General features: G+C 48.5%; 1 protein-coding gene across 1 annotated transcript; it reads right to left on the reverse strand.

The window, feature by feature from the left end:
• Window positions 1-15: 15 nt before the first annotated feature.
• On the reverse strand, window positions 16-24,157 carry mxd4 (MAX dimerization protein 4). The gene is made up of 6 exons (XM_070978730.1): window positions 23,921-24,157; window positions 23,184-23,283; window positions 19,661-19,690; window positions 7,192-7,306; window positions 5,726-5,888; window positions 16-4,630 (listed from the first exon to the last, which is right to left on the reverse strand). The coding sequence occupies exons 1-6, from the start codon at window positions 23,982-23,984 to the stop codon at window positions 4,452-4,454; spliced, it is 651 nt and encodes a 216-aa protein (XP_070834831.1). The 5' UTR covers window positions 23,985-24,157; the 3' UTR covers window positions 16-4,451.
• Window positions 24,158-25,364: the final 1,207 nt, after the last annotated feature.

Genomic DNA, 25,364 nt, shown 5'->3' on the forward strand with positions numbered 1-25,364 from the left:
GGCTGCAGCCGCTTTATGTAGAAAACATTTTAATTATATTACAATGAGAGAATACACAATACCTTCAAGTGTTTGCTCAAACGTAGGCAGCACCGGGTACTCGTGTACACACGCTCACACACACAAAACAAAAAAAAAGGAACTTATATAACATCTTCTGAATACATATTACACATCCGCTAAAAAGGAACATATTCACAGGTCTCTGGCACAGAACTCTCCCTACTCTGCACAGCACGTCAGCCCAAACACACCTCCTCCTCCTCCTCCTCCTCCTCTAACCTCCAGCCAGCTCGCCCTCCGCTGCAGCCTCCAGAACGCCGCCGCTGATACACTAAGATGCAAACTAAGGAGAAAAGACACAAAGGCCGAGGTCCGGAAAGCGGGAAGCTGACCTAAAGCCTACGAGAAGTTAAAGCTATTCATGTGGAATTACACAAAGGAAGGTTAAAAGTGACTATTTATTTGGCAGGAATAATATTTCGTGGAAGTTCTTGTGTTGATTTTAGAAGCAACGTTACTCAGCAGGTTTCTGGTTTCGTCTGTGAGCGCAGACTGACCTGGGGTCTGCGCTTCAGCCCTCCCCGTCTCTGCACACTGTGCTTTTGTGCTCTTAGAAACCCAACACGCTTCAGGAAATCTCTGTGCAACAGTGACACGGAAGCAGAGATCAAACCTCGTTTCTACTCGCTCGCTCGCTCGGTCCTCCATCGATTGAATGACGCGGAGGAGCCGCTTCAGCTTCGACAGACGTTAACCTTCCTGCATGAAGAAGGACGCAGGGCTACGGACAGATCTAACGGCCAATCGCACTGCAGGAAAAACAGCCAGTCAGTGTTTTGATGGCTTTCACGCCGAAGTACACGACCGCGTTTGAGCCGTCTGCAAAGAGGAAACTGACGACAGAACGTCAGCCGTGTGGAAGCGGTTTGGATCTCAAAAGGCGGGAAACTAATCAAATCTGTAGCATCACCTGAAAAGGTCAAAGGTCAAATCCCAGCGACCACAGGAGAGCTAATAAACCCTAAATTCAACTTGTGGAGCCTCCATCCTCCTCAAGATAGATAGATAGATACTTTATTCATCCCCAAGGGAAATTCACAATTCAAGCTTCAGGACGCAGGCTGATCATGTGATCGCGTTTCTGTGACATCGCCGCCGCCGAGCTGAAGCGTCTTCAAACAGCTGACTGACTGAACAGTCTTCATTAATCGGTACAATCTCTGCTTCTTTTTTTAAGAAAATAACTTTTTCCAAGGCACATCATTAGAAGATTTTACATAAACACGTCCATCCAGCATCAAACTAAGCGTCGCCAGTCACCCGCTCACGAACCGCCCAATCAGAGCGTGCGCTGCGTTCATTCCTCAACGACGCCGCTGAAAAACTCACGTCCCGCCCTCGGCTCGTCCAATGGGAGGTTCTGTGCGAGAGAAGAACTCGATTGCCATTAAAGGCCGACTGAGTTGTTCGTTTGACCGACAAACTGAAAAAGGACATTTTGCTACAAACATGGTGTACGAAATCCTTTGACATGAATGTAAACTGACAAAGAATAAAAACAGCTTTTCCAAAAAAGTTCTTTTTTTTTAATCTCGACTTAATTTTGTTTTTTTGCCCTCCTGCAGTGTGGAGAGAGTGCAGATAGGAGGTAAAATTCATCAAAACAAAATAGAGTTGGTCACCAAATAAAAATAAAAATAATGCACCACAGAGTCAAAAGCAAAACCACCTGCTTGTCGTGAACCCCGGCCCGCCCCCCCGCCCCCCAGCACACTGTGGTCATATTGCTGCGTCTCAGGGGTCCCCTGATCGATGGGTAACACTGTGGGACCACCGGGAGCGCGGAGGATAACACCTTAAGCTGCCATTGATTGGATTATTTCTTATCGCTCCTCTCCCGGTGACGCCCGCTCAACGAACACAAAGTCGACAAACAACGACAGTAAAATGACAAAAAAAACAAACTCGCTTCAAGCCCAGAAGTTCTGAACCCCGCCGGTGACCATCGGGGCGACTGGAAGCTGCCATGGGAGTTTACCAGTGTGGGTGACGGAGGCGGTGCTAGCAGGCGGCGGCACAGAGGGGGTGGAATGACACGGCGGCGTCTTCTCAGTAGAGACCACACGAGGTCTTCGCTCAGAGGGGCCCCCGCTCATGGAAGCGTTTTGGCATGGGAGGGGTCAAAATGAAAGCTTTCAGCCCTGCCGGAGGACGAGAGGAGGGAGGATGAGGGGGAGATCAGGAGGGGAGGGGAGGGGGGAGAGTGTGACCTGAGTAGGGACCGAGGATGAGGAGGAGGAGGGAGGTCGAAGGCTCACCAAGGCACAGAATGACAGCAGGAGAGTCATCCAAGGGAGAGGGGCCAGTGTCTGAGCCCCCCCGCCCCCACTCTCCCCTCACCGAGCCTGGCCTCGTCCGTCCGTCTGTCCTCCACACACGGAGACGTGCAGACAGACAGCACACTCGCTCTTTTTTTGTCTTTTCGTTACAAGAGAACATTTAGGAAAATATAATACAAACTTTACTAGAAGAAATATAGACTACACGCTAACATCACGTTTAGCGACACGTAGCTTTTTTTTTTCTATCCAAGTTTTTTTTGAGTCTTTTGTAGTTTTTGATTTTTTTGGTCAGACCTGCCGTGAAGGACTGGCCCTGGTTTTTCAGAAGCGTCGGGACGCCAAAGCTGTAAAGACCGCCGCAGGCCGAAGCCTGGCGGGCATCAAAGGTCAGAGAGCGCCTGAAGCGACTCCTCCGTCGATAGTGACTACTGTGCATAAATTACAGAAACGTTTCGAGAGTTCAGCAGCGCCAGAAGCCCCAGACAAGAACAGCAGAGAGAGATAGGATTATTAGTCTGTTACAGAAACGAAAAGCTCCGCTGAGCGTGATTAGTTCGATAAGCTGGCTAACATGAAGCACGTCTACAGAGAGGAAGTCGTCAGAGCTGGCCTTCCTCTTGCTTTCTTCTCCACGTTTACAGCTTTGACTTGTTAATCGGACAAAAAAAACAACACCCACGCACGCGTGAACGCCGCCTGGAAAAGTCACAGAGCTGCAGAGAAATACGAATTCTGGCGTAAATGGCGCCGTGAGCGAAGAGAAGGAGCCGTTAGTGAGGAGGAAAGAGGAGGCGTGCTCCTCTTCCTCTGCAGGTCGCCGGCGGCGGGTCAAAAGGCGGACCTCTCCCGGACACCTCGCGCTCCATCAGGATCATCGAAACACTCAGAGGAAGCACCCTTCTCTCAGATTACTGCTACATCAACTCGCTACTGAGGAAACATGATGTGAATCTTTAAGAGTTTTAGTTGTGAGGACACTCCTTCTGTTAGTCGACGCGGTTGTCCATCCACACCATCGGCTGTACAGTGTAGTGGTCAGTAGTGTGGAGTAGTGGTTGGGAGACTCGAGGGTTTGGACAGAAGCTGTACATCTATATACATTCTTTCTCCTCCGCTGCAGCTCTCTGACTCTTCCAGTTTGGCCTGCAGAAGCAGCTGTTTCAGCTCAGGAAGACGGAAGCTGACACGATCCTACAGAGCAGACAAAGATAAAGAGCAGCTTCACGTTTTGGGAGGTCAGATCAGAGGACTGATGCCACTCTGCTCGCTAAGTGTGAGGCTACAGCCAGCAGTGGGTTAGCTTAGCTTAGCATAAAGACTGGAAACAGGGAGAATCAGGCAGCCTGAGTGTGCAAAAATGAGATAAATCAGCAACTCAGAGGCTCCGTATGAACGAGTTACACCCTCATTCTTTCTGCACATCAAACAAACGAGCAAGAACGTTAATTAGTGAGCTCTGTCGATCCCGGCGAGCACAACGAGCTGCTCCCCGTTTCCACTCTTGATGCTAAGCTAAACTACCCCGCCGCTCGCTCCATCAGTGGTATGAAGCGGCGTTGATCTCTCCATCTTTTCCCAAAGTGTCGATCTTCGACGCTGCCTCACAGGGACGACGTGAAGCCGACATTTTGTTTTGACCTAAAACTCCCCCCGAAAGCGCACGCACACACGCACGCACACACATGCACTCTGCACTCTGCAGATCCTGAATAACAAGTCAAAGCTGTCCACCACGACACAGAAGTCCCGTTAAAACCACCAATCCTGCTCCGCTCTCTCTGAGCCTGCGGCGACACTAGTGGGGGGTTATGAGGGCAGTGGGGGGGGGGGGCGGGGCGCAGGGCGTGTCAGGTGGGGCGGGTTCAGGCAGGATACAGTAGGGTGAGGTAGGGTCAGTGGTCAGGGGGTTCAGGAAGGCTTGAGTGGCATTTCAGCCCCGCGTGCTTCCTGGAGAGCCGGGGCCGGGAAAGGAAGAACAGATCGGGGGCGTACCGCCGCGGTGGACCGGTCTGATGTAGGCAGCGGGCGGCGTTGGCAATCGCAGATAGTCGGGGAGGGAAGCATGGGGGAGGACGCCGGCTGGGAGACGGACAGCCGCGTGGTGTCTTAACAGTGGTGCGGCTGCAGTCTGTGGGAATGTGTGGCTGTGTAGCTGGTGTCGCTGGAGCTGCTCTGGAGGCTGTAGTGGTCCTCCTCCTCTTCCTCCTCCTCCTCCTCACCATCGCTGATGCTGTCCACGCTGTCTCCCTCCACGGGGGTGAACTCCATGCCCTCGATGTCCACCTCTGCACGCAAACAGAAAACACACCACGTTATTTCCTGCACTGCTCGAAACAGAACGAGAGAGAGGAAACTGTTTATTTCCACTGACTGTGGGCACGTTTATCAGGGAGCCCGCTGCGCCGGCGGATTAAACCCGGATTTAGGCAGCCATTAACTCCAGCAAACAGGCAGATCTTTGTGCTCCCACAGCTAATCCCCGTCCATTGATAAACAACTGCATGTGTGTTTACCTCATCCAGGATTAGCAAACATACTGTAACAGTCCCAGCTGAGGGTTTGGGGGAATCCGTGACACCGGCGAGCAGCACATGGCGGCGCCTCAGCTCGGGTTACGCTCAGAAAGAAACAGGTCGTACGACCGCGTCAAAAGGTAAAAGTGTTCTGATATCAAAAAGAGAGGTGAGACGACGAATCGTTTAAATTTAAGTTTTCAGTCTCATGACGTGACAAAAACACGTTCAAACCCTGCTAACGTCCTTATCTGTGCACACCAGCGGCAGAAAGTCGGTCGAACGACAGTCTGATTATCGGAGAAGGACGTCTGATGAAGAACACTGACGCTGTCAGCCTCTCACTGGGGTTTCAGGATAGTGACATTCAGACCAGCAGCAGTGGACAGAAGTCCTGTACTGTTAGTATTTATGCCAACCTGCAGGCCACATGGCTGAATTCCCTCAGCAGCTGCAGAGGAGAGCGACATCTGCAATCTGTGGCATTAACCTTTGACCACGAGGCAAACAAGGCCGGGCTGATCATCGCGTGGCCTTTCACCTGGATCGCAGTTTATCTGGGGCGGCAGAGGAACGCAAACACCCGAACAGCTCTGAGTTCACAGTGTGGAGGAGAGCACCAGTCGTGTTGCGCAGTTATTTAACAGGTGCAGCGTCAAGGTGCTCAGTGTAGGCGTCAACCTCAGCCGGAGCTTCGTCTCCGTCGTTATGAGCAAACACATGGAGGTGATCTGCGATTGATTTGCGTGCCATAAAGCTCTGACCACAGCAGAGCCCAGAGCGGACGCATCATTCTCGCGAGTGAATCTCCACGTACGCTTTCAGCTGAGGCATTGCACCCTCATCTAAACCCCGGAGCCAGCCTACCTTGCTCGGAGTCGGTGGAGATGGTGGAGCCCATGCTGTCGGTGCGGATGCGCTCCACGGACCCGGACACCGAAAGCTGCTCCAGGCGGCGTTTGAGGTAGCGATGCTCTCTCTGCAGCTGCTCCTTCACGTTCAGAGCCTTCCTGTCCTGCTCCTCCAGCTTCTGCAGGGACGCACAGAAGAAGAAGAAGAGTCAGTGACGCTGTTTGATGGACCAGAACATCATTTAACACATTTAAAGGAGAGACAACGGCACACACTCTGCATCAGCAAACGGAACAAAGTAAAACATGTCTGAACTCATGTAGTGAAAGTACACGCTGGGTTTTCGTCCAGTTGATTATTTTTAGAATTATTTTTCATGTTTAAATCTGGATTCGATCACACAGATGCTGTTTGTGTTGATCTGTCATCCTCTGCTGATCACACATCTGCCAGAGATTGAAAATAGAGCAATTAATAACACCAGATTTCAACAGGAAATAAGCAAAAATGACTGCGAGAGGTTAGAAAGTAAAAATAAACGTGAGCTCCTCTGAAGGCTTTGACTCAACGCGCGATTCCATTTTGTTCTTATTTGCATGTGAGAGCTTTCGGTGGTGAATCAAAGTGAGTCGAACACACGTGGCTTCTTGTGATGCGAGAAGAAGCATCGCAATGACGAGAATTAGCGTCTGAGCGGAGGGGACGTGCACGATAAACAGGAAGTGAAGGGTTAAAACTGCTACGTCTGGATTTTCCACCAACCACACTGTTGCTGCTTGTAAACATCAGAACAAACTGTACTCACAGTACGTTACAGCTCGTGTGTGTGTGTGTGTGTGTGTGTGTGTGTGTGTGTGTGTGTGTGCGTGCGTGTGTGCGTGTGCTGCAGCAGTTAATGAGTCGTAGAAGGAGTTAAACAAACCTAACATCCAGTTATCTCCGCTCACGTATCTAACAATCAGCTACCAAATGTCCCGCAGATTCCACTGTGTGGACTCATTTGTTGGGTTTTTTGGGTTTGTTTAGTTTCTTCCTTTCAGTCTGAGGAGCTGTTTTTTCTGGCAGGCTCTGAGCCGCTCTGATTGAAAGATTAGAAAACAATATAACACTTAAAGAGGGCAAGGGAGGAAAGCAAACAGCTGAGCGGAGCGGGAGAATTCGAGCGTGAGCGTGGCGCTCGCAGAGCTCCAGAGGAAGAAAAAAGGACTTTCATGGAGTTTTTCTCCACACGGGAGTTACTTTCCTCTTTCTGCTTCTAAAAATGCCCTTCATAACATTCATTTGCAAACACAGTATCTTTAAATTGCTGGTTTTGTTTGACCAAAAGTCCAGAAAGCAAAGACAGAAGGAACATTTGACGCCAGCGAATGAATTCTTCAGTTTGTGTCAAGCTAATAAACGAGGGCTCTGAAAAGATGCAAAGAGAAACAGTCAGGCATGTTACAACAGGTCAAGCATCAGATTTTTAGGTTTTTGAGTACCTTGATGTGCATCTTGGCCCTTTTCAGCAGGCTGAGTGTGGTGTGTCTCGTGCTGTCTGGACCTAAAGGCACCAGCTTCTTCAGCTGCTCCAGGTACAGCCGTAGTTTGGCACGTCTGCAAACACAAGCACAGGGTGAGTCAGCAGACATCCACCGGCAGGGAGGCGAGGAGACACCTACACAAACAGACTGTGGAGAGCTTATCCTGAAGGGCACAAACAAACACCGATCCTCCCTCTCATGTTCTTTTCTTGTGCTGGAAATGTGAGAAGAGCAGCAAGAAAGGCGGAGTATGACATGATGCTCTGCAGGTTCGGAGTCAGCTGATTGACCGTGAGACGCTGCACACTCAGAGGGTGGAGTGGGTGCAGAGTCTCGCCGGTTTCACCCGTTCAAAGCCTGCAGAGACTCCAGCAAACCACTTTCAAATCGCCGTGAGGAGCTGTAACCTTGTCCACCGGCAACGCAAACGACCTCGAACGCAACACAAAGCAGAAAAAAGGATTCCAAAGAAGTTAAAAAAAATTAACCTAGATGAAATCATTCAATGTGCTCATCTCCTTCATCCAGTCATGTGTTCACAAAGTGGTGACCCTCGCTCCATCCTCTATGAACGGCTGAGCCTTTCCAGGATGCCCCTTTCATACCCAGTCATGATCCTCTCACCTGTTACCAATGAGCCTGTTTACCTGTGGAACGATCCAAACAGGTGTTTTTGGAGCGTTCCACATCTTTCCCAGTCTGTGAAACGTGTCGCTGCATCAGATCCACAATAAGAAGATATTTATAGTTCATGTGCTGTGAAATAAATAAATCCTCTGGTTCCATGTGATGAAACTGAGAATAGCTTCACCAACCAGACGTTCAACCAACCAAAGTCCAGCCCAGTGGGCTGTAATAATTGTGATTAATGCGGACAAACTACAAAGCCAGCATGAAAAAGGAAATGTCATATTGATAAACAGAGCAGCTTTTACTTTCCTCCGTCAACATCAGCTGTTTTCACTGTCCGGTCCGACGTGACACGACAGCGTCCCCGAGGAGACTCCTGACGGCCACAACGACCGCGTGCAAAAATCGTCATTGAACAAAATGACGGCCATGAGAAGTTTCTCATCGGCTCTGGTCGCTCGAGAACTGTGGCCCCGGAAAACCCTGCATCCCTGCCAAAGCCCCGCAGGCCAACAACCCCGGACCCCCGAGCAAACAGCTCGCTGGATGGATCCTCGCAGAGCTCCCCTCGCTGCAGACGCTGAGTGACTCTGCGAGGACACTGTACGTTATTTCAAAGGACTGCTTTTATTCCCTGCAGCTTTATCAGCAGATTACCTCCCCGTCTGTCCTTGGTCCATTCAGACGTGTTCATAAAGGACTTTCAATCGTCCATTAGTCAAGCTTGTCCATGAAGCGTTTCTTTGTTCTGAGCTCGCCTTCCCCCTTTCCTCCCGTTCCTTTGGCTAACTCCGTCTGAACGGTAAACAAACTCCCACAATGCAACGTCTCTGCTGGCCGTCGCCGCAACCACAATAAACCTAAGCAGAGAAACGAAGCTGCCGCAGGGCCGAGGACGCCGGAGGACGCACTCTGTCCACGCACGCACACACTCTCTTTTCCCTGTTTCTGTTTCAGGAAGGGCGTCTCCTGTGTTTTCCACATGAAGTAAGACCCTCTCACTGCCCCGTCTGTTTGGTTTAGAGGTGGACCAGAGACGGCCTGCGGACAACAAGAATCTCAGTGACTAAACATAATAACCCAAAGCTCTGAGTGACAGTTGCATCTTTCATTTCCTGGGATTTGACCGTGGCTCTATAAAAGCACTGGATCTTTAAATATTTAGAAAAAGAATGAAGAGAAGTGCATCTCTACCTCTGCAGGTGCACACAGGCGTTCCCAAAAAAAAGAAAAAGGCCGTGTGAAAGTGCTCTCGCTCTTTTATTTCCTCCTCTCCCAGGGGGCAATTCCACCTCCCCCCATCAGCTGAACCCCTCTGCTCCACCCTGCCAACACCAACACACCCTCATCCCTCAGGAAAACAAGTGTCTTCTGAGGACAGGGGCGGGGGCCCACCTCCAACCTGCCCCAGCCGAGCCACATGAAGCACTTGGACCGCGGCCAGGGGAAGCGGGGCAGGAAGGAGCTGGGGGTCTGCAGCAGAGGGGGGAGAGGAGTGTTTTTTTGGAAGGGAGCGGGGTCCGAGCTCGTTGATGACTTTCTCTGGGGTTGAAAAAAGGCCTCTTTGAGCATAGTGTGCTCAGCTGCACGAGGCAGAGCTCCACACACATCATCCAAACGGTAACTGGAGCCAATGGGCCGCCATCTTGCAGCCCCACTTGTAATGAAAAACAAAAACAAGGCGTTCCCCAAATACTCTGACTACCCATCGCCCACCCCACCCCCCAGGAAAACTGCCATTTTTACCCACTTCTTCACCAGCGGCCCCACCTGTGTGCTCACCACATGTTTTACCTGGCGTGCAGAGGCTTCACACACGCACAGATGCACTTTCACCGTCGCTTTGACCACACTGAAATAAAAATCAATGTCTGCACTGTTTGGCATTCAAGCCTGCAGAAATACCCCTTCTTTTCAAGACACCCTCCATCAAAAGCAGCACAAACCTGCCACTCAACAACTGAGCCGGAGGCGAGCACACCCGATTTCTGGACTTCCTTTCTAGGAAAAATGAAAATGCAGCCGTAAAGGATATTGTGGAATAAGACCTTCCTAACAGCTGCTCAGAAATGTGTAACGCTGAGGAGATTAGATGGGAGAGGGCAAACACCAGACTGACATTTAGCTTATGTGAAAACCTCTAAAATAAGAGAAACTAAAACATGTTTCTGATGCAAAAGTCTATCTTTCATAGAAAGTTTGAAAGAAAATGCATTTGCCTCCTTGCTGTCATATCTGGTAAATATGAAGCTACAGCCAGCAGCTAGTTAGCTTAGCTTACCTTAGCTTAGCACAAAGACTGGACAGTTAGCCTCTCCTGGGGCCAGATGCATAAAACTTTCTGAAGACACTTGTTGGCCTGATTCTGTTTTAGAAATCTCAGCGGTTGTGGAAGAGCGTGCACGTGCACAAGCTTCGTTTTCACTCCCACAATTATCCATGAATGAATGTAGAAACGCCTCAAACCATTTGCACATCCACACTTGTACCCGCTCAACTCAATAGACCTGTCCTACGCAATGTTGCATCAGCGAGGTTTTTAGCGTACCCATAATTCATCGTGTGTACCTGCAAACCATTGCAGTCATCACTATTAAATGTCAGAATGAATCAATGATTAATGGACAGAGCTCAGTGAAACACTCTTTACAAAGTGCTGCGCAGCTCAGGATCCAGTTTAAAGATCGCGAACAGAGACGACGGCTGAAATATAAAGAAGAATGATGAAATCCATCACTCATAAATCATTTAAAATGACATTTAGAAATGCACCTCTGAGAAACGTTTGACAGAACAGTGTGGAATGAAAAATAATATCACCATCAGTGCAGATGGCAAAAAGAAACCTAAACGAATGTTTTACTGTAACTCTCCTGACGTTTCACGTCCACATCATTAAAAGCCACGTCTCCCTTCTGTCCGTCTTTATTATGCCTCGAGTCCAAGAACAGCTTCACTTTTCTGATGCATACCCCCCCCAGCATGTTTTCCTTCGAGAGCGCACAGCCGATTTGGAGCGGGGGTTAGGGACCCTCCCTCACTCCAGTTTGTTATTCCTAAGCCAAGTCCTGGTCACGCAATGTTTATCAGATTGCCTCGAACAGCCGAGCGAAGTGTGGCACCAGATGAGTGTGAGCGCTGTGTGCATGAGGGGGGGGCGGCCAGCCCGGCCCACACGGTCCTCAATCACATCAAGTTTCCCAGTTTGTCAGGCTTGAAAACAGGACGCTCTCTTCATATTCTGCCACAAACACGGTGAAAACTTGTGCAGTTTTGGTGCAACAGCAGCCTTTTAGCAGAGAAAAGTTTCCATGACTTTGCTAAAAATGAAAACTGCCAAAGCTGTGCAGCAACAAAGCAGCTTGTAATTTCCCTGCAGCTGAGGATTTAATAGTAAATCTGCAATTTGATTTGCTCTGAAGTCGTGTCTGCAGGGAAACGACCACCTGACTGGTCTCACGTGCACTGCACCACGGGATGATTTGTGTCTGATCTCTGGCCTTCCCTCCCCCTCTTCCTCCCTCCCCATCAATGGGGGGGGGGGGGGGGGGGCGGGTTAAAGGAACTTTTGCTCACTTTGGCTCACGCTGCTGAAACTGGAACGAGCCATTTAAACTGCTGACTTATGCTGCAAGGTTACTGGGTGCAGACCGGCCTCTCTCACAGATGTGCTCACACTTTGGGCCTTGAAGGAGAACAACTGTGAAATATCGTGTTTTGCTGCTCGAGTCAAAGGCGAGCAGTGTCTCTGCAGCAGCCTGCTTCTGTCTGAAGGATAGTGATGTGTGCTGCACCCAAGAACAGAGTGACCGTGATCAGTTTTCAGTGTTCACACACACACAATGGCTGACACACACTGTCCTGGTGAAAGCAGAGTCCCAGGACCGTCCAGGGCTCTGGGGTTGGACATCTATCAGTACACAAAGAGCTGCAGGGCCTGAGAAGGCAAGCCAGTGCAAACAACAGGCCCTCACCCCTCACTCACTGCACTGTTTAATGAGCTCGCTGCAGCCCTGCGCATTCCTCCACCCATACGCCGGGACCGAGCGGCCGGCCGTGGCAGGGAGCCAAATCCGCTAAACTAAGGTCAAAGGTCATCAGAGACACCACGGCAGTGTTTCCTCTCGCTGCCAGAGCGGACTTGCTCCCCAGCAGTCCTGGTGCAGTTTCCACTTGATCCCACGAGACATCAGCGTGAGAGGTCTGCTCAGATTCATGTGGTCACAATCATGATTTCACCTCAAAATGCAGAGTATCGCAGTCATTCGACGTCTCCAAAATAAAGAGGATCTGAAGTGTTTTTAAGGGCTTACAGGATGATTCCAGCTCATTACAACTTGGATCTTATTTTGATGGTTTTGGCTGTCTTTCTTATCAGTAATAATAACAGTAATAATAACACTGCACTCACCGGGGTGACTGCAGAGATCTGGAAACACAACCACATCGCTAAAGAGGAGCTAAAGAGAAGCTAAAAGGAAGCTAAAGAGAGGCTAACGAAAAGCTAAAAAGAAGCTAAAAAAGCTAAAGAGAAGCTAAAAAAGCTAAAATGAAACTAAAGAGAAGCTAAAAAGAAGCTAAAGAGAAGCTAAAAGAAGCTAAAAAAAAAAAAAAAGAAGAAGCTAAAGAGAAGCTAAAGAGAAGTCTGACCTGCTGCATTTTCCACTGCAATGAGGGACTGGTACCATTTCAGATGACCTCCAAATTTAAAGTTTTAGTCAAACCAGGAAGTCAGCTCAAGTAATAATTTAACCGTTTTCCTCTGTTTTGCAGCCTAACCTGTTGTTTGTTTAAAGCCTGTATGAATGTCTGAATGTTTTTTAATGACATTAGAGTTTGAATCAGTGTCTTTTCTTAAATCGGACACAAGAAAAGAAAAACTTTATGCATCTGGCCCCTGTTTACAGCGCGTCGCTGTTCTGTGAAGTGAAAGCGGGGGCTGCGTTGCGTGAGTGTGGGTCACTATGTTGAGGTGGTGGAATTTGGGGTTGCCAGTGAAGTGGCTCCACATCTGGCTGGCAGGTTCCCGGGAGAGAACCAGGCAGATGGAGGGGTTCTTAAGGTGGTGAGGGACCCTGCCCAGGGTTAGGCCAGCCAACACACACACACACACACTGGGCCTTTCAGCGGCCCTTCATCAGTCTCCCTGTCGCCGTCCCGCCCCGCCCTCAGCATGTTTACATTGAACAGAGATCTGATGTGCTGTCAGAGGGCACAAAAATAAGACGGCTCTGAAGCAGCTCATGTGAAACCGGCAGAGCGGTTCGCCGGGTCGCCCTGTCAGCAAGACCAGGGTCGCACAGGAGGCGCGAGAAGCTTTTATCACGCTGATAGCAAATGTCAGTCGTCTGGCTTGAGCCCTATTTGTTTTCTGTCGTGACTTAGACGCCACGCCCACCCGCTGTGTGCAGTGACAACTGTGAGGCGAGACGGACGAATTCAAGTCCCCCATAAACACATTCTCCTGATGGCTGGGACAAGGCGCTCCGTCTCACATGACTACGCTCTCACACGCAAGCAGCAAAACAACCACAACAGCAGCTCAGACGGAGGGAGGGGCCTGCTGACTTCACCACTCGCAGAGTCACACTGAGGAATGAGCTGTGCGTGCTCTGCCGGTGATTAAAGAACAGGAAACTGCAGAATTAGACAGCTTGTTGTTCACTCGTCGTAGTAGTATTTCCACAAAACAAACTGGATTTTCCGCTGGGCGTGCTCGGGAATGCCTGGTGATTAGGTTCATCTGATTTTTTTCATGTAGTGAAACAATCCCCTGTGTGAGCGCGGATCATCACAAAATCCCTTCCTCAGCACAACCAGTTTACACTGGTGTTAACAGAAAAACAGATGTCAGACGCAGTGTAAAGAGGAGAGCGTGCGAGCAAACAGGGGGGGTCGGGCTGAGGAAAGGTCTCCCTGTGCATCTCTGAATCATTTCAACACAATGCCAAATGACAGACCTGGACATTAATCGCCTTCCGCTGCGTGCAGTGAAAAGTACATCTGCAAATGTCTGACGGACTAGCAGAGACAAGTTCAGCGAGCTCAATAAACACATTCCCCCGACGCGTGGAGCTCCGCTTTTACAACCAATCCCTGTCAATGATTAACAAACAGGAATCCAGCGGTACGGGGGGCGATCCCAGCCTCCGGGTTTACTGTAAAACTTTGCCTGTTTACTCCTGAGAGGAGGTTGCAGAGCGGTGGGGTGGGGTCGATTCTGAGGGTCCGAAGCCTCCTCGAAGGCAGCGAGATAAATCTGAGGGACTGTGAGATAACGAACAGAGGAGACGTCTCTGCTGCACAAAGTCACGCTTATTTCCTGTGACTCGTTACAAACTGCTGCTGTGGACGATGAGTCCAACACAGGAGAGACGAGGCAGACTGACGAGTGACAGGCTGGCTGCAGCTGTGATCCACTCCATCTATGCATAATCAAACAAATATTCGCTTGTGACTCCCTGCCAGCCAAAAAAACAAGCGAGCGGCAAACGTGTGAGCTGCCGCAGAGCGTTCAGCTCGGCCTGCGAGCTCCGTGACCCCCGTCGACCCACAGACTCGCCCCCCGAACCGCCTCTCTTACTTAACTCTGCATTCCAGCGTATGTGTGCATACTCTGCTGACCTGAATTTCAGGCTGCCTGCTCGACACACAAAGCAGCCACGTCCTACGCTGCCTCGCGTCCCTCCCTTCAGCAACTCTCAAGAATGTCTCCACGTCCTCCTCTTCCTCAGGCTCGCACAAGGCCCGAGGGACCAAACCATGAGCGGCTCTCTCGGCTCTGCTCTCCTCCCTTTTCACCTCTTTAATTGTCTTTCCTCGCCCTTGACACCCAACCCAGAGCTACGCACGCACCTGGTTAAAGTGCTTTCTGCACTCTTGTTTTTAGGAGCATCATCTGCTTTGGGGTGTGAACAGAGTTTACCGGCACAGAAAAGTGGTGTGCCCTGCAGCAGCGACACCTGAGAGGGAGCAGGAATGTTCTCACCTAAATGTAGGTCTACGGCGGTCACCTGCTCAAATATCCCTGTGTGAGCATACAGAAAGATCACATACAGGCCGTCTGCAAACACGCCATCGTCTGCAGACGCATACGTGCGGCTCCGCTCTGCGATTGTGGCCGAGCTTGACCTGAGCGACCACGGAGCTCCTCAGCGCCCGGTGACCTCAGGGTGGAGAAATTCCACATGTGACCTCCGCTGCCGACCTCCAGCTGCAGCCCGTTTGATTCAAGTTACTGCCCAGACTGAGGCTACGTCCACTGACCGCAGCCAACGCAACTCAGTGTGGACAAACCCAGTCTGTCGTAAGGTTAAGCAACATGACTAAATATATCACAAGAGGACAGAAAAGTGTGAACTGTGTGAGATTTACTGCACTGCTTATATTGACAAAGACATCCCTTTAGTGCTGCTCGTATTGCTGCAGAGCATGTCCTGAATTAGCAGAATTTCCTCATCAAATTGCTTAAATACCTCGATTTTTCTGTAAGTATTCAATTTTTGATAATGGATTAATGGTATAAGTCATTTTTCAAGCAAACATTGCCAAACACTAAGAGGATTTTCTGCACTTTTCTGGCTGGTTTTGATGGACATTTTTTACCACTTTACAGACAAAACATTTAAGCAAACACTGGGCAGACGAATAGATAATGAAAATAATTGTTAGCTGCACTCTCACATATATCAGGATGCTGTATGTCACTACATATACCTCGATAGATGATCTTATCCATGCATACACGTTGCTTCTGCACGTGCCTTAATGACTAGAGCGAGTACAGAACATCGGTCCTCACTGTGCTTATTAGCTACCCAAGCAGGCCTAATGACTCCAGGTCAGCACACACACATGAGGAATGTAACTGACAGTGTGACATTTGAGGAAGTTCAGTACAAATCCCACATGTGGTCATGTGAGCGCCACACCAAACCCCGAACTGGAGGGAAAGAAGAAACTTTCCGTTTTGTTTATGTAGCTGCCTGAAAGAGACAAACATGACATTTAACTCTTTGTTCATCGTTTGTAAAAGCAGGATGTGGACATAACGTGACCTTATCTTCAACTGGCTGTGCAGTTTATAATCCACATTAAAATGCAGATGAACAGGATTAACAGGTCCATCAAAGCCTGGCCTGTCGCAAGATTTATGTCTCAAAAGCAGAGAAACAGGCACAGATGAGCGTTGGCAGGAGGACCAGTAAAGGGTGATAAAGGCGCTCTGTGAGAGGGGAGCGCTGCCTTTCTCCTCCTCACCGCCTCAGGTTTCTGCTGACTCAGGCGCTTTCAGGGCCGAAAAACAGCGAGCCAGAAGGAGGAGAAGGAGGAAAAAAACTGAGAAAACAGATGTGGTCTCCAGAGACCGAAGGAGACAAAGAGTAGGAGGCAAGGAGGTGAAGTGAGAGCGCTCTGAAGGGTCCCCCCTCCCACCGACACGCCGCCATAACTCAAACGGCTCAGCGAGGTGCCCGGCCTGGCCTACACACACACACACACCCACACAGGAGCTTCACTCAAGGGGAAAGAGTTCCTCAAAGCCAAATAAGTCATTCATCACAGCTGGGAGTACAAGACACTGGGAGAGTAAATTTAATTAGAGAGCAGATTAGACCGTGACAGACGCCTGCTCCTGTGGCCGTATGTAGGCTTAAAGTTAAGTTCAATAGGTGTCGCACAGTTGCTGCACATCTTCTGCACTATGACACACGTTGTAAGACAATACGGTTTGTTGAAAGCCATCTGCAAACTTAAAACATCAATCTGAGTGAGTCAGAAATGAAACCGAGAGCACCTGACAGCCATGGGTGGCGCCTGCGTCAGGAGAGGTAAAAATAGAGCTGTAAAGCCTTTCTTCATTCGAGGGAAGCACCACAGATTCAACAGATACCCGGCATGACTGGACTCAGATTTCCTGTAAACAGGTGACATGTGGGAAAACAAAACCTCTGCAGCTTCACAATCTCTTGGTGTTTCTCGAAGAGGAAACTTGTGGCGTGGACAAGCCGTCACAGGCGTGATCGAAGGCGGTTGAAGTCAGAAATGGGAAGGAAGCAATGCCAGCGGAGACCGACCACACGGCAGCGTTTGGTTGCACAGCAGCGTCGAGCTGATGCTCTGCAGCCCCGGCCTGTGCCAACGCAGCGAGGAGAGGCGAGAGTCGCCCTCGAGACGGTCTGCACAGAGCTGCCACAGATGCACTCGGGCCGCAGCAGATAAGCAGGTTACGTCAGGACGGGCGACCCGGTGGGACGCTGCTGGCACCCGCCCTGACGTCTCACTCTGATAACAGGGCACAAATTTATGCAGGGCGCCTCCTGAACGGCTGCCAAAGCAGCAGTCAGCTTCATGAGACACCTAGCATGCATGACACACTGAGCCGCAGCCGGAGAGCCTGATGTCCACAGGAAATGGACAAATTTAGGCAAAACCAATACCTGAAAGATATGTCAGGCACTGACAGCTGGTACTGAGTTTTTTACTTATTACTGGATCAGATATTTGTGCAGGCAAAGTTCTTTTTTAAAAAGGGGTTTGTAGAAAACATTTCATATTTCTATTAGACTTTTGGGACTCCGACAGGGCCTCAGCTTCAGTGACAGCTTTCGGTGCCTTCTGGCGTCCAAACCAGACGTCCGTCAGTCACCTTGTTACCACGTGAGCGTACAGCACAGCGACGGCTCTGTGCCGCACCGGCGTGAACCAAACACGCAGACATATGACCAAACAAAGGCCGTGAGTCAGGGCTCAAACAACAGCACCTCCCCGGAGTGGCGTTCCAGGGTGTGAAGGAGGTCGAGCTATCGGCAGCGATACTGGGACTGCAGATGATCAGACAGGGTGAAGCTCCGAGCGGATGCTCATTAAACTGGTTGAACAGGACCGCTGAACGCCACTTTTGGTTTTCTTATGAATCAGCAGCAGCAGACACACAAGTCAACTGAGGACACAGAAAATTCCTTTGAGCAGCGCACCAGTCGGTTTAGGACTGATCAAATGTTTGCTTTGAGTCACTCTCTTGGTTATTTGTTCAGATATTAATTAATTTGGTCTCTAAAGTGAAAGAAAACGTTGAAAAAAGGCCCACCGCGTGTTGTGAGAGCACACAGCGATTCTTTGTTGCCCCAAAACCAAGACACATTCAATACGCTTCATACAAAACTGAGAAAATACGCAAAAATCCTCACATCTGAGTGCCTGAAAGCAGCCAATGTTGGTCACTTTTGCTTGACAAAATTACTGTGATTAATTTCCTCTTGGCCAACAAGTTACACAATCGCAGTATAAGTCTAATACAAGATGTACACGAGCACTGCAGAGGATTGTTCTCAGGCCTGAACTCAACCTGTGTGTCGCAGTAATGACCGTGTAATTTGAGGCCACGGGCCCAGACGGGGGCTGAATCGGGACGCGTTATGTTGCAAGGATGACAATGCAGCCTCGTCACTGCGGGCCTGTCATTACAAATGAGTGCAGCAGGCTGCACCAAAGAAGAATAAAAAGTATTTTTACGTATTGACTAATGCAAACAGAGCCACGCGACCTGCAGAGGATTCGAACACAGTTCAAAGTTTACATCACGGCGGTGGGTGAGAGAGGTCACATGATTTACCGTTACAGTCGTGACACTGCATGTGAAAAAAAAAATAAATAAAAAAAAACGGCTTTTCTAGAAACCTGTGGCCGTCGTGACGACAAGGGAAGTGAGTAAACTGATTATGGAAGTCTTTACTGGCACTTGTCAGTTTCACTGGACGTCACCCGGCTGCTAACCGACCACGCCCGCCATTGGACGTGAGGTAACTGTGTGTCAACACCTGCGGTGTGATCACCAGCGGGGCCTTCTCAGCCTCTCAGGTCAGGAGGAATATGTCCACACATGTTTCTCTGCGCTGCACACATCCATTACTCACTGCCAGACATGTGACTGGCAAACCCCAATCCCTCGATGTGGCTGACAGTGTGTCACGCACACGCAGCCTAACACGCCCATCTCAGCCTTTACTCACATGCTGAGAGTCACATCAGCTGTTTCCTGAATCCTCTGAGGCAGGCACTTTGTTTTTGGTGACCCTCATGCAGAAAAAGCACTGAAAAAAAAAAACTGTTTTTCCTTAAAGCAGCTTGGCTTTGCTCATTCAGAGAAGGGGCTTTTGCTTCCTGACATGAACCCGTTTGGATCTGTGAAGTAACTTCTCGTGTTGGTGAAGTCAAACAGAGGAAAAACAGACGGCTGCGCCTTTAATGAGCAAAGATATCACATCAGCATGAGCTGAGCGCTGTACCCCGAAAGGAGGGGAGAATAAAAACAATGTGAGCATGCTGGGGGGTGGAGCAGGATCAACGTGAGTGTGTGTGTGTGTGTGTGTGTGTGTGTGTGTGTGTGTGTGTGTGTGTGTGTGTGTGTGTGTATGCCTCAACGGGCGAGGGGCAGGTTCACCCCGCCTCCGTCCACAGTGTCCGTCTTTGCAGGATTATCACATTACTGACAGGATTCCCTTCCATACAAGGTAACGAGCCTCATCCGTGAAATGGAGACAGATCTAATCAACGAGAGGCGCTCTTTGAAATCAGCTTATTATCCATTTTCACACACCGGGAATGAATTGATTAAATCTCTTTGAAGATGACCTCTGATCCAATCTGGCGTTTTTGACCAAGAGGACAAAAATCTGACATTTACCTGCAGCCTGCGTCCCCTCACCCTGTGACAGGAAGTGAAGGGCGCCGGGCAGAGCATGCAAATCAGAACAAGAGTGAGAGAGCAGCAGGTCGACGGCCTCGGACGTCACCTTACCTGTGTTTCTCCAGCTCGTTGTGTGACGATCTGAAAGGACAAACAGACAAAAGACGGGGATGAGTGTCATGGCGGCGGGCGCTAGAACGCTGTCAAAATATTACACAAGAAAAATCACATGACGTGAGAGTCGGGATGCGGCGCAGAGGGGCCCGGTTTGTAAGAGTTTTGATCTGAACAGAAGACAGATGAAAGCAAGACGTTTGGAAGAAACAGCAGATCTGAGAAACACTCTGGAAAAATGTGTCGAGACTTCAAAGAAGTCCTCCACGTTCTTTCCTTTCTGTCTGCCTCCAGGTGGCTTCAGGCATTTCAGTGCCAGAGCTGCTGTATGATGAACTTTTACCTAAGACATAAAATATTATAATACTCCAACACAGGCCTCATCCGCTGCGCGCCCTCTCTGACTTACAGAGCACAAACAAGCGTTGATTTTTTAAACGTTTTAATAAAGTTTTTCAAAATCTTCTTCCATGTCTGTGTGACATCTGTCAGTGTCTGACCCTGAGAAAGAGAGATCAGTATCTGTGACGCTGCACGACGCCCCCCCCACCCTGCCCACCCTCACATCCAAACAGCACACACTGCCGTCGCTGCTGCTGCTGCTGCTGCTGCTGCTGCAGGGATAAAAACACACTCAGACGTCTGGAGGCCGAGACGCTGCAGAATTCCTCGGCGTGTGGGCTATTCCGAGGAGACCCCCTGTTCTGACGTGTGGCCGGGAGCAGCGAGGGCACTGCAGTCCATCTGAAACAGGCCCTCTGTTCATGAGACCGCCATGGATACCACGGCAATAAAAACAAAAACAGCACCAACAAAAGGCCAGACAGACAACAAGCCTTTTCACATTTTCCGCTGTTTGAGAGCCCTTGTGCTTGTGGAGCAGTGGTTCCCACAGCTGCGCTGAGGAGGCTCAGGCCTCTGCACGGCGACGCCGCGACAAAAAAAAAAAAAAAAGGGTTGCAGTTGACCGTGCAACTGGGATAATGTGGCGTCTGCAAAAACATCGCAGAAGGAGCGCAGGATGTTACGCTGGTGCTAATAACCTGATCCAAAAGGACAACAGACAGCTTGATTCAGCCATGGAGGAAGCTGCTATTCAAACCTGCACAAACTGGGGAAACAGCCCAGTCAAAGCACCAGGAAATCATACGGCCGATAGCAGAGGACGAGAATGCATGCAGACCTGTATTAACAGCAGATTAGCACACACCTTTACATGTTATGTAAAAGAATGGTGCGGCATGCAAAGGGCTGCTGGCCTGATGATCACAGGCCTGTAAACGAGCCTTTTATGGAGTATGAAACTGACGGGAGCTCATCCTCAGAGGACCATGTGTACGTTTCCCTACAATCACAAGAGGGATTTCAAGGATGCAAAAGAAGCCAAGCTGTTTTTTCCTGTCATCTGCGCTATTTATATTTTTAATTTTACATCTAGTGTGACGGGGAGGTGAAGCAGGAGGAGTCTCAGCTATAAAACTCCAGGTCTTCATCTTTTTTTTTTTTTTTTTAGAAGCATTTTGATTTAACAACAGCCTGCAAGTAAAAAAGGAAACTCCACCAGGGTTTCTTCTCTCTTTGCACACAAATAGACTGCCGACTGTTTTGTTTTCTTCCCATGCGCCCTGAATGTTGCACCGCAGCAAAGCATGTTATCTGTTTTAATTTGCAGATTTGATCATCACACCGAACGCTTTGACACCACTTCTACAAAGCAGAGCATTGTGCTTTTTAACCAACAGTCAGCTTCTGTTCAACTGAAAATACGCTTTAAGTTCAAACATGAAACGTGTTTTTACTTCACCCCCCACCCCCACCCCCCAGCATCCTGTTGATGCTTGAAAAAACTGTAGGAGAGTATAAAGGGAATTAAGGTATTGCCCTCAGTGCAGTCATAAGAAAAAGGAGGGAAAAGCAGGTCTGGTGCATGAAGTCTGGTGTGTGTCAGTGTGTGGGTGTCTGTTTTAGCCACCACACCCACGTGCCACATCGCCACACACACCCTCACCCACACACACATAAACACACATACTTAAAAATACTTGTGTGACTCCGTCAGGGCCTGGATCAAAGGAATGTGGAAGAGACTGTATTCTCATTTGAGGCAAACAGACACAAATATCACTTTCACATTCGGTGTAATGACAGTAGTGATACCACAGGTTAGCATGTGGTACATGCCGTGACTGAACTCACTACTGAGGAAATCAGGCTCGCTGTGCTTCCCAAAGTCAATATTAGCCAACAGGAAGCCTTATTTTCCTCATCAGATCTCGATGTGGCGGCGCTCTTGGGAATGAAACTGGACTGACAGCTGACACACCATGCAAATGTTTCTGTGGAAGTTTGATCGGAAACTAATTTATTACACAGCGCAGCTTTGTTTAACAGATGAAAGAGGTCACTCCTGCACACCTGATCAAATAATCCTATAAAAGCACATTTACATGGAGCCTAGCATGTCAAAATCCTGTGTTGCGGCCAAAATCAAAAGCATTCGTGATGAGGGTGTGTCCCACATTGATCCAATCAATTTGAGAGAGCTACACTGTGATGGACCACCTGGTGTGTCAGCAGCCAGCTGTTGACACACCAGAACACCACATCAGAAGTTAATCGATTAAATTATGTAAGACATTAAGATGAGTATCTTTGGGTTTTGGATTGATGGCTGGATAAAGGAAGGGTTTAAAAGATGGCGCCTTAGGAAATTGGATTGGGCATTTTAAACATTTTACAGGCAAAACAATTGATTAATCGACTAAATCAGGTTAATCAGTGATGGCATAAGTGCCTTATCAGCGGCCCGCTGGCCTTTAAATTTCAGCAATGAGAATTAAATGTTAACCTGCTGACGTTTAAATGATCTTTAACCTGTTGTTCAACGAGCCAGTGAATAAGTCAGAACCGAAACTGAAACTCAGGGCGTGCAGCGTTTTCTACGTTTTCTACGTTATCTACGTTTTCTACGTTAGTCGCAGACAGCGCTTGAACGGGGCCAAGGTCAGGATGAACGAGTGTTAACCGCACTTTAATGAGCAGAGGATGACAAGCGGTCGATAATCTGATCAGAAGCTTCGATCTGCGTTCTCTCCTGACGGGGGGGGGGGGGGGGTACTTTCATTTAACATCACACATATTTAGAAAATAAAAAGCATGTGAAGCTTTGGTGACAGCAGGCTGGGACTGAAACCAAAGGTGCTGCATGAGGGGTGTGTTTTCTCTCTGCATGGGGAGGGGTGTTTTTTTTAGGTGTGTGTGTGTGTGTGTGTGTGTGTGTGTGTGTGTGTGTGTGTGTGTGTGTGTGTGAGAGAGAGAGAGAGAGAGAGAGAGAAGCAGAGAGAGGGAGCAGCAGAGTTGACAGTGTACGCGTGGCAGTGTTTATTGGAGGGACCAAAACAGAGAGCCCAGCCCAGGCAGCAGAAAGACGGCAGTATGCATGAAAACAGCCCTCCTCTCTCTGCGTGTTTCAATAAGATGACACAGAGAAATTAAATAATAAAAAAAGAATTATATTTACCTGTTGTTCTGAGTTTTTCTGGAAATTGGCGAGGCTTTCGTTTTCTTTCGGGAAAAGTCGTTACTGTACGGTAAAACGGACGCATAGCCGTGTTCTGCCTCTATGGAGAAAAACAACAAACAAAACAAACGTTCATTTAGTGAGTCTGAAATGCAGGAATTTAAAAATGGTAACCTGTCAGTGAGTCGTTTAGGGAAACAGTGAAAGATGAAATAGAAACGATCGTTTCAACGCGAACAAAACGTGATCGATCACCAATGCAGCCGCTTCCAATACATCCATAAATCACTGTGCACCCTAATCAAAGTCTCTATTTTAAACAGGTTATTCTTAATGAGCATTTACGAGCATCTGTCATCGTCATACTGGCTCAAATTTTCAATGTCACTCTTGTTTACTCGCGTCCGAAGAGCTCGAACAAAAACGCGGTACACCCTGAGGATAAACTACAAGTCCTGCTTTAGAAATACTGCAAACATACTTCATACAGACGTGACACACTTTAAGTAATGAAACAAAGCTCTTATTTCCCAGCGCACAGGCTACCAGGTCCAGTTTGCTCCCATCGCCTGGTCTCTGTCCCATTGTCTGTGAAGTGACATCATACCTGCACTGAGGCAGGACACGTTCAAACTTTACATTTGACAGAATGTTAAGCTAGCTGTCGTCCTGACGCTAACGCTAAGCTAACCATTAGCCCAGAAATCCTGTCAACTTGTCAGTTTAGCTTGAAATACCTCTGTCTCTTCTTTCCAAGTATTCTGCAGCCTCCAGCAGAATTAAAAGGGAATTAAGTTCCATCTTGCTGTTGTCTTGTTATAAAAATAGAAGTAATCTATTTACATAAATGTACAAGTCATGAAGTAATGGAATGGAAATTTAAAAACTGTGTCAGAGCGATGGACGTGCGCTGCTATATTCAGTTCTGAGTCTTGGTGACTCCAAACTACAGTCAGTATCAACAGCACCTAACTAAAACTCAGGAAGTGAGTGATCGCACCTCTGTCCAATAAGAAAAGCCTGCTGGCGGGCTCTCTGGGTGTGCCTTAGCCTATGAGCAGGCTGAATGCTGCGAGATGCGATGTGATTGGCTTGACAGAGTAAAAGTCATCGGGGACATGCCCTAGCAACAGCATGAGCTGCCCGCCCCCTCCGTAGTGGATTGGTTTGACACCAATACAAGCGGCGTCTGATTGGTTGGAAGGAGTTCTGGGCGTGTGTCATAGTTGAACTTCGGGTATTGTTTTGGTTGCCAAGCTTGATAACTTCTGAAAAGTATGTTTTTGGATTTGGACCGTAAAGTTAATGACATTCAGCGGCCTTTTAGACAACAAGGCGGTTTCATATGAGTAGAATATGTCCCATAAGAGCGTGTGACACAGCAGAATCACCCACAGCGTTTGTGTTTGTGTTCATTTCCTGTCCAAGTCATTATGAAAGTGTTGTATGACCCTGCAGAAACTGAACTGGTTTATGAGTTCTGAAGGTATAAAATGAGTGACAGTGTTATTTTGCATGCTGTTTGCATGGAAAATACAGTGAAAATGTAAAACCTGCAACAGATTTTTTCTTGAAAAGTCTAAATATCGTTTGAACGGATTCTCAATGCAACCACAAGCAGAACTGGGTCAAAGTCAGTGTTCTGCAGGTCACACATGAGTCTCAGGTTTACAGAGGAAGTTTCAAGTAAGTTCAAGTCTTACACTTTGTGTAAACTGTTAAGCACACTTCAAAAAATATTTAAATAGATTTGTACATTAGATGATGATGATGTACATTGCTTCTGAAGCAATGGCTGCTTTTTGACAATTCTATGTGTTGTGCATAAATTAACTTTAACAATGACAAAAGTTTAGCTGAGTCTTTATCCCTGCCACTCAATTTTAGATGAAACAATCAGTTGATTAATGGAAAAATGAATCTACAGTAATTTTACGAATGGATTAATAGTCATTTTCAGAGTAGAAATGTCAAACTACTTCCAGCTTCTCTGATGTGAATATGTGCTGTATGTCCGACAGAACAGTTTGAATAAGTCAAAATTGTGATGACCTTTTTTCACTGTTTTCTTTTCCACTTTTTGCACGTTGCAGCCCGTTTGTTCTGTTCACCACAGCACCACAGAGTCTTTACATCTGAATATGATAATCTGAGGTTTTATCTGTCTGCTTGTGTGCTTGT

This window comes from Chaetodon trifascialis, chromosome 2 (assembly GCF_039877785.1).
Source record: "Chaetodon trifascialis isolate fChaTrf1 chromosome 2, fChaTrf1.hap1, whole genome shotgun sequence".
Classification (NCBI taxonomy): Eukaryota; Metazoa; Chordata; class Actinopteri; order Chaetodontiformes; family Chaetodontidae; genus Chaetodon; species Chaetodon trifascialis.

What these genes read in the sequence shown, in the direction of transcription:
- mxd4 (XM_070978730.1), bottom strand. Translation starts at nt 23,984, where the DNA reads ATGGAACTTAATTCCCTTTTAATTCTGCTGGAGGCTGCAGAATACTTG. An exon ending in AACGAGCTGGAGAAACACAG is followed by an intron (nt 7,307 to 19,660) that starts GTAAGGTGACGT and finishes TTGTGTTTGCAG; the next exon opens with ACGTGCCAAACTACGGCTGT. An exon ending in CTCCACCGACTCCGAGCAAG is followed by an intron (nt 4,631 to 5,725) that starts GTAGGCTGGCTC and finishes GTTTGCGTGCAG; the next exon opens with AGGTGGACATCGAGGGCATG.